This window comes from Zasmidium cellare, assembly GCF_010093935.1.
Source record: "Zasmidium cellare ATCC 36951 unplaced genomic scaffold M409scaffold_1, whole genome shotgun sequence".
Classification (NCBI taxonomy): domain Eukaryota; kingdom Fungi; phylum Ascomycota; class Dothideomycetes; order Mycosphaerellales; family Mycosphaerellaceae; genus Zasmidium; species Zasmidium cellare.
Window position 1 is genome coordinate 1,485,622 of NW_022986945.1, and position 13,169 is coordinate 1,498,790.

The window sequence follows — 13,169 nt, forward strand, 5'->3', positions numbered from 1 at the left end:
GATCATCACGGTTCGAAAAGCAACTCAGATGGACAGAGAGACAATCGGTGGTTTTATTGTACATTAGCTTAGTAGCACGGTTCTTTTGGGCTACTTTACCCAAGTCTCAATGAGAACGACCTCTTCGTGCATTCAAGCTGGTATCGTCTGGGTCTCATTTCAACCGCATTTGTCCTTGATTTCCGCCTTCCCTGATGGCTTTCCAGAGCCGGGAAATCGACTTCCTCGCTCTGTTCAACACACACCCAGCCGAATCAATCCTAATCATAGAACCACTTGTTACTCTGCACCATCTCCTGCCTCTTGGCACAATTCTCCCTCAGCACAAAGTCCTTCGCAATCTCATCCAGATCCTTCAACCGAAGCCCCACCTGACCCTCCGGCAGCCCGTCCTCTCTGGAATTCTTCACCCCCTCCTTGATCACCTCCTCGAGGTCGCCATGCGGGGCGTGCGGATCATTCTCCCAGTAGCCTTCGCTGTCCAGCCGGTATACCGCGCTGGACTCGTTCTTGACGGAGCGCAGGTGGACCTTGAAGAGCGTGCGGAAGGGCGTGCCGATGTCGAAACGGACGTGCAGCATCTGTAGCGTTTCGAGGTCGAGCGTGTTGAGGCGCCGGCGCTGGTTTGGTGTGAGGTGGAGTTTGCCGCAGTCGTTGAAGCGGTTGCGTGGGTGCCAGAAGAATTGGCGCTCGGGGCTGTCGTAGTTGGACCAGACTTTCGTGATGATGGTGGTGTGGGTGAAGTACGCGAGGAGGATCTCGTCGGAGAATTGGGGGTATTGGGAGTGGAGTTTTGGCTGGGCGAGGTCCTTCAGTTCGATCTCGTTGTTGGCCCAGAGGGCTTCGTAGTATTGCTGCCGCTCGATGTCCGAGAGGTCCGTCAGGCGTGTGTCTGGGTTGGTGAGAAATGCGGGAGGTGGTGGCGGGCTGTTTTGTGGGACGACGGTATCGTAGGCGGGGGGATCATCGGTGAAGGGAGCGGTCGGCAGGGAGTCATCTTGAATGTCGAGACCGTCGAGATGGTCGTGGCCGGTGAGAGGAACTCCGCCCAGCTCACGGTCGACGTTTTCCAGCAGACTCGGGTCGAACGCAGAATCATCTGGGATAGTGGGTTCTTGATGGTAGGTGTAGTTGCCATCGTTGTCGCTTTTCGGAATGTCGTGGGCGCCGAGTGATGGTGAGGGTGAGGCTGAAGGCGACGACTGGTTGTCGAAGTAGGAGTAGAGTTGGCCCATGTTCGGAGCTGAGGCTGAACCTGGCTGCGAAGACAACTCGTAGACGTCTGGAGATGAGGGAGGGTGCACGCTGGAAGGAGACTGAGATTGTCGCTTATGAGGTCGCTGCTCGGCCGTGTCTTCGGCGTGGTTCAGGATGCGTTTGAGGTCCATGCTTGATGTTTTTCTTGGTTTTGGTCGGTTAAAAGAGAGACAGGTGAAGTTCAGATGTTTCGAGACCTGTTTGCTCAAGGTTGGAGCGCGCCTTCCCTTTCGAGCGGTTTAAGTTTTGTCTCACATGACACTCAATCACTTACACTCCAGTCAATGAATCATATGCGGAATCAGATCGACTGTCTTCATGTGCTATAATACTGTTTTGTATTTTAAGTGAGGACGCAGCGAAGCGAAGCGCCGTATGAGGCACAGTCCCGTCATGCCTGCCACATGCTACTCCTCACTCAGCTAGGCATCAGAGCTGCATCGAGCCGGCAATTATGACTGTAATGATATCAGGAATAGTCTTCACGTCAAGCTAGTGGCCGTTCACAATGGAGTTCGGAGAGAAGTAGGTAAAGTAGGAGGCCAGATCAAGTAAGAGAACTTGCGGTTTTGGGAGGACGACAAAGTCAGACGTAGCGACAGCCAGCTCCTGTGACTTCTCGTGGGAGCGGCAAATGGTAGTTCTCGAGGATTACCATCAAAAGGCTTCCCAGCTGAGTGATGATAATAAATCTTGCGACTTTCGAGAGGATATGAAGCAGAGAGAGTGAAAGTGAAGACAAACAGAATCCAGACGCATTGGGATTAGCGCTGAAGTGTCTATAAATAGGTATTTCGATTGACCTCTGCCATCGAACTTGACTTCAAAAACCTTTCGTCAACGCTCTTCTCTCAGAAGATTTGTCCTGTACGCCATCCTGAGGTTGAATGCTATCAAGCAAATCCTCATAGTCATGACGGATCGGAACTCAGGACAGCGGCCTCTTCCTGCGTCCAGCTCGCGCCATCTTGTAAAGGAAAATGCTCTTCGACCAAGGCATCAACGCAATTTTCCTGCCGGTCGACACCATGCATTGCCTTGAGATCGATGCAGGACAGGTCAAGAGATCGTTCTCTGGTAATGCTGGCTAAATCAGAGAGTTGAGGCTCCCTTTTGTCGACGCCATTCTCAATGCCCCATTGATGCCTTGCGGGCCCAGTATATCACTCTGCGCAGGGGATCTAGACGCATTGACCCGCAACGAGCCCACACCACCAGTGGCCGTCTTGACCGGATCGTATGGGCGTTGGGTTCGCATGGGGCGCTCGGGGGCGCGCACACTTTCTCGAACCAGCCGAGGATCATGCGATTTTGACTCCGTCCGGCCTCTGAAAAGTCGATCCTGGCCATGCAATGACTACACGGGTAGACTAACGCTGCAGAACGATATTATGGACAAGACTCGGAATCTTGAAGAGTCGTTGAAAGCTCTCGCCCTTAAAGAATCAGCGGGGTCACGAGGCGAACAGGGTTTGCTGGACCATGAGGTCGAGATCTTCGAAACGAGCTATTCACAACTCCGTGCTGAACCGAACCTTCCTGATATTCGCATCCGCATTCTGTGCCACGCTCTTCCGAACAGGAACTATGATATGGTCTCGAGGCTCTTGGCAGATATCGATGAGAAAGCACTTTGCGTGCACGGTCAGCTGTGTATTATGAAGGCTCTCATTCTCAATAACGTCCAGCCAGGATCTGTGCCAGGGCTGCCAGAGTCCATGGGCAAGATTTTGGCTCTGCTACTGAGACATGGTGCTCCTGCGGCAGTTGCCGACGAGCATGGCAAATGTCCTCTATACTTCGCTTGCAAGACGGGGGACTCGAGAACTTTTCGGACGCTTATAGAAGCAGGTGCCAATGCGCGTCAGCTGGTCTCCTTAAACAAGAGCAAGTACGGCGAGGTTCAATTAGGAGAAAGCAAAGAGCGGTTCACGCAACATCTACTTCAGGCAACGTGGCGATCCTGGCAAAGTGCAAGAGAATATCCACATTCACTCGACCACCGTCAAGAAGATCTTGCAAAAGGGCATGCAGCGATCATCCTGCAACTGCTTGACATGGGCTTAGAAATGGATACAGCTGATCCCGTCCTCGTCTCCGTGTATCATATGCTGTGCTGTCATGGACACTTGGAACGAGTCAAGAAGCTGACAAGTCTTGGAGTAAGCGTCCAAGCAAGAGGGGTGGACTGGAACCGTGGATTCTCGGTCACATTTGCACTCCAAGCCGCTGCGATCGGCTGCCAGTCGCAAGTCGTAAAGTACCTCCTGGAGCACGGGGCGTCACGAAGCTCTAAAGGGCGAATTTATACGGGTCGATGGGGCTCACTAAATATTTCCGAACCGGAAAGACCTATGACGGCCTTGGTCAGCGCTCTGTATTATCATCGCAGCTCGGGCGACATTCGCGACATATGCCGGCTCCTCTTCGACCCTCATGCCGACGAAGATGATCTACGGTGTTTGCTTTACTTCAGCATCGAACAGGGATGGATGGAGATGGTGAAGGACCTACTCGCAAGAAAGGTACGGGTCGAAAGTGTTCCGCTGTGTTTGAACACGGAAATGATCGATACCGTTGCTCGTCATGGCGTTTGTCTGGATGGTAGGCGCTTTCTGCAGTATGCATTGAACCGTGGCAACTTGGAACTGCTGAAGTATCTGGAAAAAGACCATGGCGTGGGGATCGATTTGCACGACTTCCCACATGTTGCACTTGGCTTGATGAGACGATATCACTATCATCAATGGGCACGAGACACCACAAGACGTGCCGAGTATGCGGAGATCATGAAGTATCTGCTGGGTGGACTTTTGTTGGTGGTGAATGATGCCTTCAGGATGGCACGGAGGACAAATCTGGATGTCGACTTCGAAGACTATTACACCTTGAAGGATGTCAGTGACTTTGCTAATTGCGAGATCGTCAGCACAGACATGGATGCCTACCCTCCCATTCGTCTCGGCGACGATACGTCTGATCCTGGAGTCCAGACAAGCCTTCTACGCTTGGCTTGCGAATGGGAGCTGTATCCTGTAGTACGATGGCTCGTCGAAGATGAGGACGCCGATCCTGCATGCCCAGGACTCACATGCTGTGCTCTGGACTACTACATTCAGCGGCCGCCTCTTGAATCCCGTCTATTGGGCGATGATCTTGATGAACGGCTCGCACTACTCCTCCTTGAGCGAAGCAGAGACGATGATGTAGGATATTGGGAGCACGAATTGGCGACGCATCTCCAGCAGAACACACAAGACGTGAAGGCTTGTACAACCTGGACGAGCTCAGTACCTATACCGGGGGGTGAAGGCAACATTGAACGTGTTGACGTAAGTCGCGTCGTTCTTCCCCGGCCTTACTCGTCACATGCCACTCCCTTTACCTATGTTAATTTACGTGGCCACAAGACGATCCGATTGTTCCACTTGGAGGCGGCCGCATGCCTGGATGATCCTCTTTGCGGTACACTGTCTGATCACGAACCTATCGATTGCCCGCCCTTCGAAGCTCTTTCGTACGTGTGGGGCGATACAACCGAGCAGTGCGTGATCTCAGTGAATGCCAAACCATTCTGTATTACAATGAACCTAGCCGCAGCTCTGTATAGAATGCGCAGTCCAGATGGGCCTCGAGTCCTGTGGGTAGACGCTATATGCATCAACCAGCAAGACAACAATGAGAAAAGCCGCCAAGTCAGCCTGATGGAGAACATCTATCAAAGAGCGACTAGAGTGCTGGTCTGGATAGGCGAGCATGCAGATAACTCCCAGTCGATATTTGAGTGGCATGAGAGCAACAAAGACAAGATCGAAGATGATGCCAACCAACCGAAGCACATTGTTAGCCCACCAAATTTCTGGTACTCCGAGGAGGCGCAGACTGCTTTCGAAGCCATATGCCGGAGGAATTACTGGTATCGCACCTGGATTCTTCAGGAGCTTGGATTTGGCGTCAAGGCGACCGTGATCTGCGGATCTGACAGCGTCGACCTGAAGGGTTCGTTCCGCTTTGGTCAAGAAGCCAGATGGTTGAGCGACTATCATCCCCTACGTGGACCGCACGCAATCCGGCATGCAGAACGTGTATCTCGCCTGGCAAACTACTGCGACATTTCGGGCGTCGCTACATTGACTCGATGTTGCCAGTGTAAAGACCCTCGCGACAAGGTGTTTGGCATCCTCGGATTGCTCCCTAGTAAACCCATTCCTGTCCACTACGACGGTCCTGTCGAGGATGTCTATCGCAGCTTCACGAAAGCAATCATCGAGCACCGCAACGACCTCCTCGCTCTGCACTGGCTAGGTCCAAATCGCAGCTTACCTGGTCTCGATTCGTGGGTCCCGGACTGGAGCATCTCGAAGCCTGTGGGTGTACTTCCCCGAGCCCATGATACAGAGCGTCTCGGATGGGAGCTCAAAGATGCGCCTGACTTATCTTTCTCGGGATCAGAGCTCACCATCAAGGGCGCTCGACTAGACATCATCCACTCCATAGGAGGAACACTTTCCGTCCCGGACGATTGTACCCAGACGAGTGCAGCATTCAATGCAACAATGCTCCGCTGGGAACAGCTCGTCCTCGCTGAAGTCCAGAAACACGGCATCAAAGCACTCGAAGCATTCGCTCGAACTCTACATGCCGAAGACGACTACTGCATGGACAAAAGACCCGGCGGTCGCATCCTCTTCCCTTTCGCAATGTGGTACCATCACTACGGCACCGGATTCCTGGAAACTGAAGCGTCTCGGTCTTTCGAGCTCGTCGAACTCGCCATGGTCATCCTCGCCCAGATCCAGGACTGGAACGACTGGGATTCGTCCATGCAGCAGAAGATATGGGGTTACACCGAGAGTATGGAAGTCTCATGTTACGGACGGCAGTTTTATATCACGGAGGGAGGGTCGATGGGTCTTGCGCCGCCTGGGGCGAGGGTTGGAGATGAGGTCGTGTTCTTTCCGGGTTCGTCGTATCCTTTTGTTGTGAGGAGGAATGATGATGGTAGGACGTGGGAGATGGTGGGTGACTGTCATTTGGAGAAGCTGGACGTTGAAGTCATCAAAGCGACGCCGATGGAGTATTTTACGTTAAGATAATCTCGTTGTGACTTGTTTCCGGCGAGGAGCTGCAATCCAGCACCCGGTGGCCATTTAAGCCTGTGAGACCACTCGATGAGATCTAGGTGCACACGGCAACCTATGACATCGCGAACTACAGTCCACCGCCATATCGCAGTCAGCGAACTTGAACCCAAAAAGATCTGCAGACATTCAAGCCGACTTGGCTGTACAGAAAGCAAGAACATCATAAGCTCCTCGCAGCCACAGAACGCGCAAGGATTTCCGCTGACCCGGTCATGTAGCTTGTACCTGAAGCTAGACCGTCAGCCTCGCGACGAAGACAGAGGATCTGTTGGCAACACCCCTCATTTCCAACTTTCCTGATACGGAAGGACGGACCGGCCTCTTGTTTGAATGAGGCAGAGGGTGCCGACTGGCTCAAGTCGCAGAGTCTCTTTCTTCGACGAGTCTGGACTTAGGACTGAAAGATCACACGATCGGCCCTCATGCGTCTTTCCAGAATTCGCGCAGGCCGTCGGCTCTCCAGTCGCATCTCCAGCCTGTCTTCCGCTCTATCTGGTCCAGAAGCTCGAGGATTGCTGACTTCTCGCGTGCTGTTCTCATGTGCTTTCCGCAAATATACGCGGGTTGTAACGAGTTGACTAGACAAGCACTGCGATACCTCTGTCAGTTATCCACCGTCAGTAGGTCTTGAGAGGCACTTACGTGTGGTCGTTCGTTTCAATTATGCCAGCAGCCTGAAGAGCATGTTGATATGCGCGGTCTCGGAGTGCCTGTGTTTCGGTAGATCCACTCTTGGCTTCGAATTCCAACAATAGCACCATGGCACTGTTCCACATGGTATGTCCGATAGCTGCAGAAACCTCAGTCGTCCGACTCGCTTCAATCTTTACAAGGTAGGGATGCACTTACTGGAACTGTGAGTAGAAAACAAAATCCGTGGGAACGGCCTCCAAGTGTCAGCGTCAGCGTCAGGCATTCTCGTAATGACAGGTCGTGTCGCCTCGCCGCCCATAAGTTGCCAGCGGATCATGTCTGCGACAAGAGCGTCGAACTCGGGATCTGTTGTAGATGTTGTAGCTTCGTTGACCATGTTCACCACCTTAGCTGTAAGCCAGATTGCTATCTGAGCATGCAAGTCCTCGTCCATGTTTGTCAAGCAGATTTTTGCGTCGGGATGATCAAACCAAGTGTCTGGAGCCATGACGGTTTGAGTTGAAGCGCTGAACGCGGCCCATATATCTGCCAACAATGGCTTTCAGTATGCTTCATCGATCCGTGGAGGCTAAACACTCACCGATTCTAGCATAGTCCCAGAAACTTCCACTTACCAGGCCACCAGTGGAACCGTTCCAGAGATTATGAGTGTAAATGCTGGCACAGCCTTGCACATGTCTTCGCCAATCTGTGTAAGTGACAGTCATCATTTCGTACACAGACAAAAGCACGCAGCCCGCAAGCGTGCCAACTTTGTCAAATCTTCCAGACATGGCGTCTATAGCTAACCGGACGGCGAACTGATAAAGATGCAGTGGCAGAGTTTCGTCTTCCAGAGCAAGTGAGCGATGCTCTCGTAGCATGATGTTCTTAGCCGACAAGGCAAGTGCGGCTGCTCTCCATGGAGGACAGCTCAGCATCCGGGGCACCTCGACACGGGAGTAGTATTGTATGCCAGTATGAGCGTCGAACCAAGGAGCCACTTCGGTAAGATAGTTATGCATCAACGCCAGCTCGAGATTAGAACGTAAGGCTTGTTGCACCAAATTCGATGCTCCAAGGCTCGCCCAGTCTTTGAAAAGCTCTGGTTGTGAAAGAACTTGGCCTTCATGAGGTCGTATAGAAGCGATCCCCGTGTCCAAGGAGAGTGCCGTCGTCGTCTGGCGAGAGGAGGGGAAGTCTCTGCTGACTGCCTTGTGGATTGTCTTTTGACCCGATGCACCGTGGAAGATAATACGGAGATCTCGGCTCCAAGTACAAGTAGTCGAAGTACGACTGCAACGGCGACATGTATGGCGCTTCTCATCACACACCATGTGCCGGTCTCGGCATGGCACGCAGCCTGTCCGTCTTCGTGTAATGGCTTTCGGCTGTCGAGACATCGAAAGCTAGGTTAGCCAGAGGCCATGTGGGAGGCATCGAATAGTAATCCGCTTGTGCGATGTGTTGTTGTTCTGTCGAGATGGCAGTGAAGATCAAGTTATAGATTGCGCTTTACGTGCTGCAACATTGCAGTAAGTAGGTGAGAAACCCCGCTCGGTTTGAAGAAGTGAGGTCGTCAGCTGTAGCTTATGGGCGAGTACGTTGATCCATGGACAGCAACACTGCGAATGGGGGTGGCCTGGCGGCTTGGCACATGGTCTGCATAGCTGTAGGGCATAGACGTGTCGTGTTGTCGGCACGTGTTGAGAAACGTTGTGTAGAGGAAGGTGAGGTGAGGTGAGGTGAGGTCGTTCGACGTGTCCTGGCCGAACTTCTGCCGAAGGTACGCCAGCCACCAAATTTCCGCCAGGCGCGTACCCTTCACGTACCCCTTTCGTGTCAAGACAACAACACACCTCCTACAGAAACTACGCGGCGGCCACCTCCGTCGCCTTGGACATATCAACCAGAATCTTGACCTGATTGTCTTTGTCATCTGTCAATGCCTTGAAACCTTCCTCCGCCACCTCGTCTGGCCTCTGTTTCTGCGTTAGATACGCGACTAACTGCGTCTCAGACGTACTTACGATGACCTTGGTGATCATTCCATGCGGCTTCAATTTGCCGCTGTGGATGGCTTCAATCACTGCCTCGAAGTCGCCATCGATGTAGGTCACGACTGGAGATGGTTAGCCGGAGCAGGCAGGTCCGACCAGATCGAAGAATGTACCGGCCATATATCTTCTCTCGCCGAACAGCATGACATTCATATCCAACGCCACTCTCTTTGCGCCCCAGAGCGCGATGTTGACGAAGGTGCCCCCTACACCAGCATTTGCGTCAGCAACTCGACGCGCACGAAACGAATTGCTTCAGAAGAGGACCACTTACGTGGCCGCACCGCCTGCAGTCCGCCGTCGACGCCAATTTGAACGCCCGCCGCATCGAAGCACACGTCCACCTGATCAGCCCAGTCAGCTGCGTCTAGACCGCTCACAAGCAATCCTATACCCCCTCGCCGTCCGTCAAATTCTTTGATTCCTGGACGATGTCGACCTTTTCTGGATCGATCACATGGTGCGCTCCGAAGCTTTGGGCAAACTCTCGTCTCCGTCTCGATACCTGTGTCGATGCCGTCAGAGTAGTGTCAGACAAAACTGATTCAGAGCGTACTTCTGAAACGATGATGTTTTTGCATCCTTTTGCTAGCAAGGCAAGAACGACGCAAAGACCAATGGGGCCTCCGCCTAGGACCAAGACGTTGTCTCCATCCTTGTATGGTGAAGGAGCGACCGCCTGGGTTCAGTGTGAGCTATGAATCGATGCGTATTAGACGAAGTTGAGATTTCGAGCTTACATGCCAGCCTACAGCAAGAGGTTCGACCAGAGCCCCGATATCAAGGCCCATATCGTCTGGCAGCTTCTTCACGTATTCTGCCGGGGCGCAAGTATACTCACTCATACCACCACCCCATCCTGACAAGCCAATAAAGCCAAAGGTATCACACGAGTTGGTCAGACCTTTGAGGCAGGCCCGACAGTCGCCATCATAAATCGTTGGCTGAACACAGACCTTGTCTCCCTGCTTGAATCCAGATACGCCTTCGCCGACCTCATCGACTATTCCGCTGAACTCGTGCCCAAGCGTTATCGGCGGGCTCTCGCCCGTCATTCCGTGTGGCTGTCCATTCGGCGGGATTATATGTGGTCCATCAAGGTACTCATGAAGATCACCAAAGGGAGGTCAGTATTAAAGGCCAATCGCCCGAAGTCTCTGTTTGGTCTTTACCTGCCGCAAATACCGCAAAACGCAGGCTTCACTCGTATCCAGCCAGGCTTGACCGTCGGGACCGGCACTTCTTCGACACGGATGTCTTTGGCTGCGTGAAAACGGACTGCTTTCATTTTGTTCGTCATCTTGACTCACGTCGAGCTCAGACGATAAGGAGTCCACAAAACGATAGAGAGAACTACAAAACACTAGCAATCCGCTTGCTTCGGAGATGTTCAGCTTGGCTCGTCATCAAGATACGATCTTCGACCGAGGAGGCTGTGACCAGAGCGGCCCCGAGACGAGTCTGGACAACCCCATTCGATGATCGTCCTACGAAGCCATTCAAATGGCGCCAGTACGTGCGCGCCGTGATGATGTGGCGGGACATGAATGCTGTACATGTTCCTGCGCGATACCCAATATGGCAGTACGGAACGGTCTCCATGTGTACACCAAGACTTCGCCGCAACAATTCGTTCTCGAACATCTGGGGTACATATCTGGGGCTGCGGGGGATGCATAAGACTGTAGAGTCTATCGAAAGTAGACGGCCAGGTAAGATATAATAGAGGGCTTGGTTGTAAGCAGGATCAACTCTCCTGGCAGCGGTGGGCTTCCTTCTCATCTTTCGTCCCTTCTCTTTCATACCATAAGCGTAGAAACAATCACAATGGCACCAGCAGTCGTCGACACGCAGCCTCAATATGACGAGGTCTCCACCAAGCAAGGCCAACCCCTGGACCGCGTGAAGCAAAACGAGCAGACCGAACTTGGTCTTGCTGACCAGTACGGCGCACCGGATGTCTATATCGACGGCGAACAAGACACCTGCTGGTACCACTGGACTGGCACCATCTACGTCAAGATTCTCCGCATGGAGAACCGCAAGGGCTGCTACATCATCAAGTTGAAGACTGAACCTCACGCCGAGCTCGGCAAGCACCGACACCGAGGAGAGGTGCGAGCGTATACCATTGCGGGCAACTGGGGATATCATGAATACTCCTGGACGGTATGTACCTGACTTATTAACAGCAGATGTGGACATGACTGATCTCATCGGCAACAGGGCAAGCCAGGCGACTACATCACCGAAATGCCTGGCACCATTCACACGCTTTACATGGGCGAGAACTCGGAAGTCATCTTCGACGTGACGGGTTCGATTGAGTTCTTCAGCGACGACAACACGCTTCGAGAGACGATGGATGGCTTCAGTTTCTGGCGCATGTATTTGGATCATTGTAAGGAGAATAACCTCAAGGTCAATGAGAAGCTGTGGTATTAGGGGACATGTATTTTAGGGGTGTGCGTTCATGAATTTGGGGAAGAACTGTTTGTAATAGTTTTAATGACATTCACTGAAGGATGGTCACAGACATGTTCGCTGCTGGCATCATGAAGATGGATCTCCAATCAAAGTATGTGTCGTAATTGAATATCCTAGACAAACACCCGGTGCCAATGGTCTGCAATGGCATTTCGGCGTTGCCACTGATCGAATTGACCTTTAGATGTGCTTTCCTACAGGCCTGAGAACGATTCGTTTGGAGTCACATGTGTCGACGAAACCCCTTGAACGCTCCCCCCATAACAGACTCCCAAGAACAATTCTGCTAGACGCACGGAAGAGAGCATCATGCGCCTCTACCGTCGGTGGAATGAAGCGACTCACGGCCTCCTCAATCGAAACCAACAAGCTCCTCAATGGCCACGAAAAGTTCATGAATGAAGTCCGTATTCTTATGCTTCGGCGTCGTGTATCCTTCCAGGTACGGGATGCGTTCTTCAGCTACAGTTACGGTCAGCCAGTGTTCGTCTCCGTCGTAGACCACCAGCAGAGTGTCTGCAGCATAACATGAACTCACTGAAAAATGTATCCACCCACGCCTTCGGAGCGGCCTTGGCCCCATAGTCCCATAGCGTTGCCAGGTACAGTGCCGTCGTCCCTCTCGTCCCATTTCTCTGAGTGAAGGACACTGTAAACGCCGGATTCGCCGCCTGAGCAGCCTCCTGTCTTGCCAAATATGCTTTCGCCGCCGTCTCGATTGTCACGTAGCTGTCATTCGCCGCATAGCCCTTCAGACCCAAATCCTCCGCCACAGGCTCCCAAACCGGCGCGGAGAAATGCAGGTTATCTCCAAAGTATATGTCGTTTCGTGACAGGGAGCCGTCCTGCTCGATCGTATTATGTCTCGCCAGGTCTTCGAGATTGAATGTCGAGGCGTTCCCCGTGGTGGAGATGTTGGTGAAGACTTGGGTGGCGAGGATGTAAAAGATCTCGTAGACGTCTTCGGTGTAGTTGTAGCCATGGTAGGCCGCGTACTTGATGTCGTCGTAGGTGATGTTCTTGCCGTGGCGTGGGAGCCAGCCGTGGTTTGCTAGGGAGTTGAGGCCTGGGCATGGGGCTCGACCTGGGCAATACTGTCAGTCATCGGTCAGAAGATCGAGGAGCATTATCGGCTCACTGTCAAACGGCCCTGGTTTCTGCCATTCGTGGCCGGCAGGCTCGTGTCCCGACGCGTGGGAATTCACAGGAGACGGAACAGCCTGTGTTCCGACCATCAGGCCGGAGGCGACATAGCCTAAGAGCATTGAGAGTATCATGGTCAAGGAGGGAGATTCTGGGTCTTCTTTCCCTTCGAGGGCGTCCGGAGTCTATATGTACAAATAGTCTTTGATGCTTCTGCTTTCTTATACTCTTCCGCTGAAAAGGGTCTAAGCGAGTACGCAAAAGTTACACATACTAGTGGATACGCACCGGCAAAGGAATACGCACGCAGAAATGCACACGCACATAGACCCGAATACGCATGGAGAAAGTCACATTTGAATTAGCGACGCCGAGCGCTTTGAGCGTCGGTACTGTTCAAGTTCTGTCAACGAGCTGACTGTCGGCTAGGGGCGAAGCAAGTTCG

General features: G+C 52.7%; 5 protein-coding genes across 5 annotated transcripts; 2 read left to right on the forward strand and 3 right to left on the reverse strand.

Moving 5' to 3' along the window:
• Window positions 1–260: 260 nt before the first annotated feature.
• M409DRAFT_48862 (uncharacterized protein) lies at window positions 261–1,388 on the reverse strand (the record flags this gene model as incomplete). Its single annotated transcript, XM_033811064.1, has 1 exon — window positions 261–1,388. One exon carries the CDS (start codon window positions 1,386–1,388, stop codon window positions 261–263), a length of 1,128 nt encoding a protein of 375 aa, XP_033674848.1.
• Window positions 1,389–2,648: 1,260 nt separating this feature from the next.
• Window positions 2,649–6,353, forward strand: M409DRAFT_16229 (uncharacterized protein; the record flags this gene model as incomplete). Its single annotated transcript, XM_033803545.1, has 1 exon — window positions 2,649–6,353. One exon carries the CDS (start codon window positions 2,649–2,651, stop codon window positions 6,351–6,353), a length of 3,705 nt encoding a protein of 1,234 aa, XP_033674849.1.
• Window positions 6,354–8,905: 2,552 nt separating this feature from the next.
• On the reverse strand, window positions 8,906–10,382 carry M409DRAFT_62162 (uncharacterized protein; the record flags this gene model as incomplete). Its single annotated transcript, XM_033815047.1, has 8 exons — window positions 8,906–9,016; window positions 9,065–9,156; window positions 9,208–9,300; window positions 9,369–9,438; window positions 9,489–9,599; window positions 9,651–9,773; window positions 9,835–10,197; window positions 10,299–10,382. The coding sequence occupies 8 exons, from the start codon at window positions 10,380–10,382 to the stop codon at window positions 8,906–8,908; spliced, it is 1,047 nt and encodes a 348-aa protein (XP_033674850.1).
• Window positions 10,383–10,921: 539 nt separating this feature from the next.
• M409DRAFT_16231 (uncharacterized protein) lies at window positions 10,922–11,539 on the forward strand (the record flags this gene model as incomplete). Its single annotated transcript, XM_033803546.1, has 2 exons — window positions 10,922–11,263; window positions 11,321–11,539. The coding sequence occupies 2 exons, from the start codon at window positions 10,922–10,924 to the stop codon at window positions 11,537–11,539; spliced, it is 561 nt and encodes a 186-aa protein (XP_033674851.1).
• Window positions 11,540–11,933: 394 nt separating this feature from the next.
• M409DRAFT_16232 (uncharacterized protein) lies at window positions 11,934–12,858 on the reverse strand (the record flags this gene model as incomplete). The annotated part of the gene is made up of 3 exons (XM_033803547.1): window positions 11,934–12,043; window positions 12,120–12,665; window positions 12,720–12,858. The coding sequence occupies 3 exons, from the start codon at window positions 12,856–12,858 to the stop codon at window positions 11,934–11,936; spliced, it is 795 nt and encodes a 264-aa protein (XP_033674852.1).
• Between the last annotated feature and the right edge of the window lie 311 nt (window positions 12,859–13,169).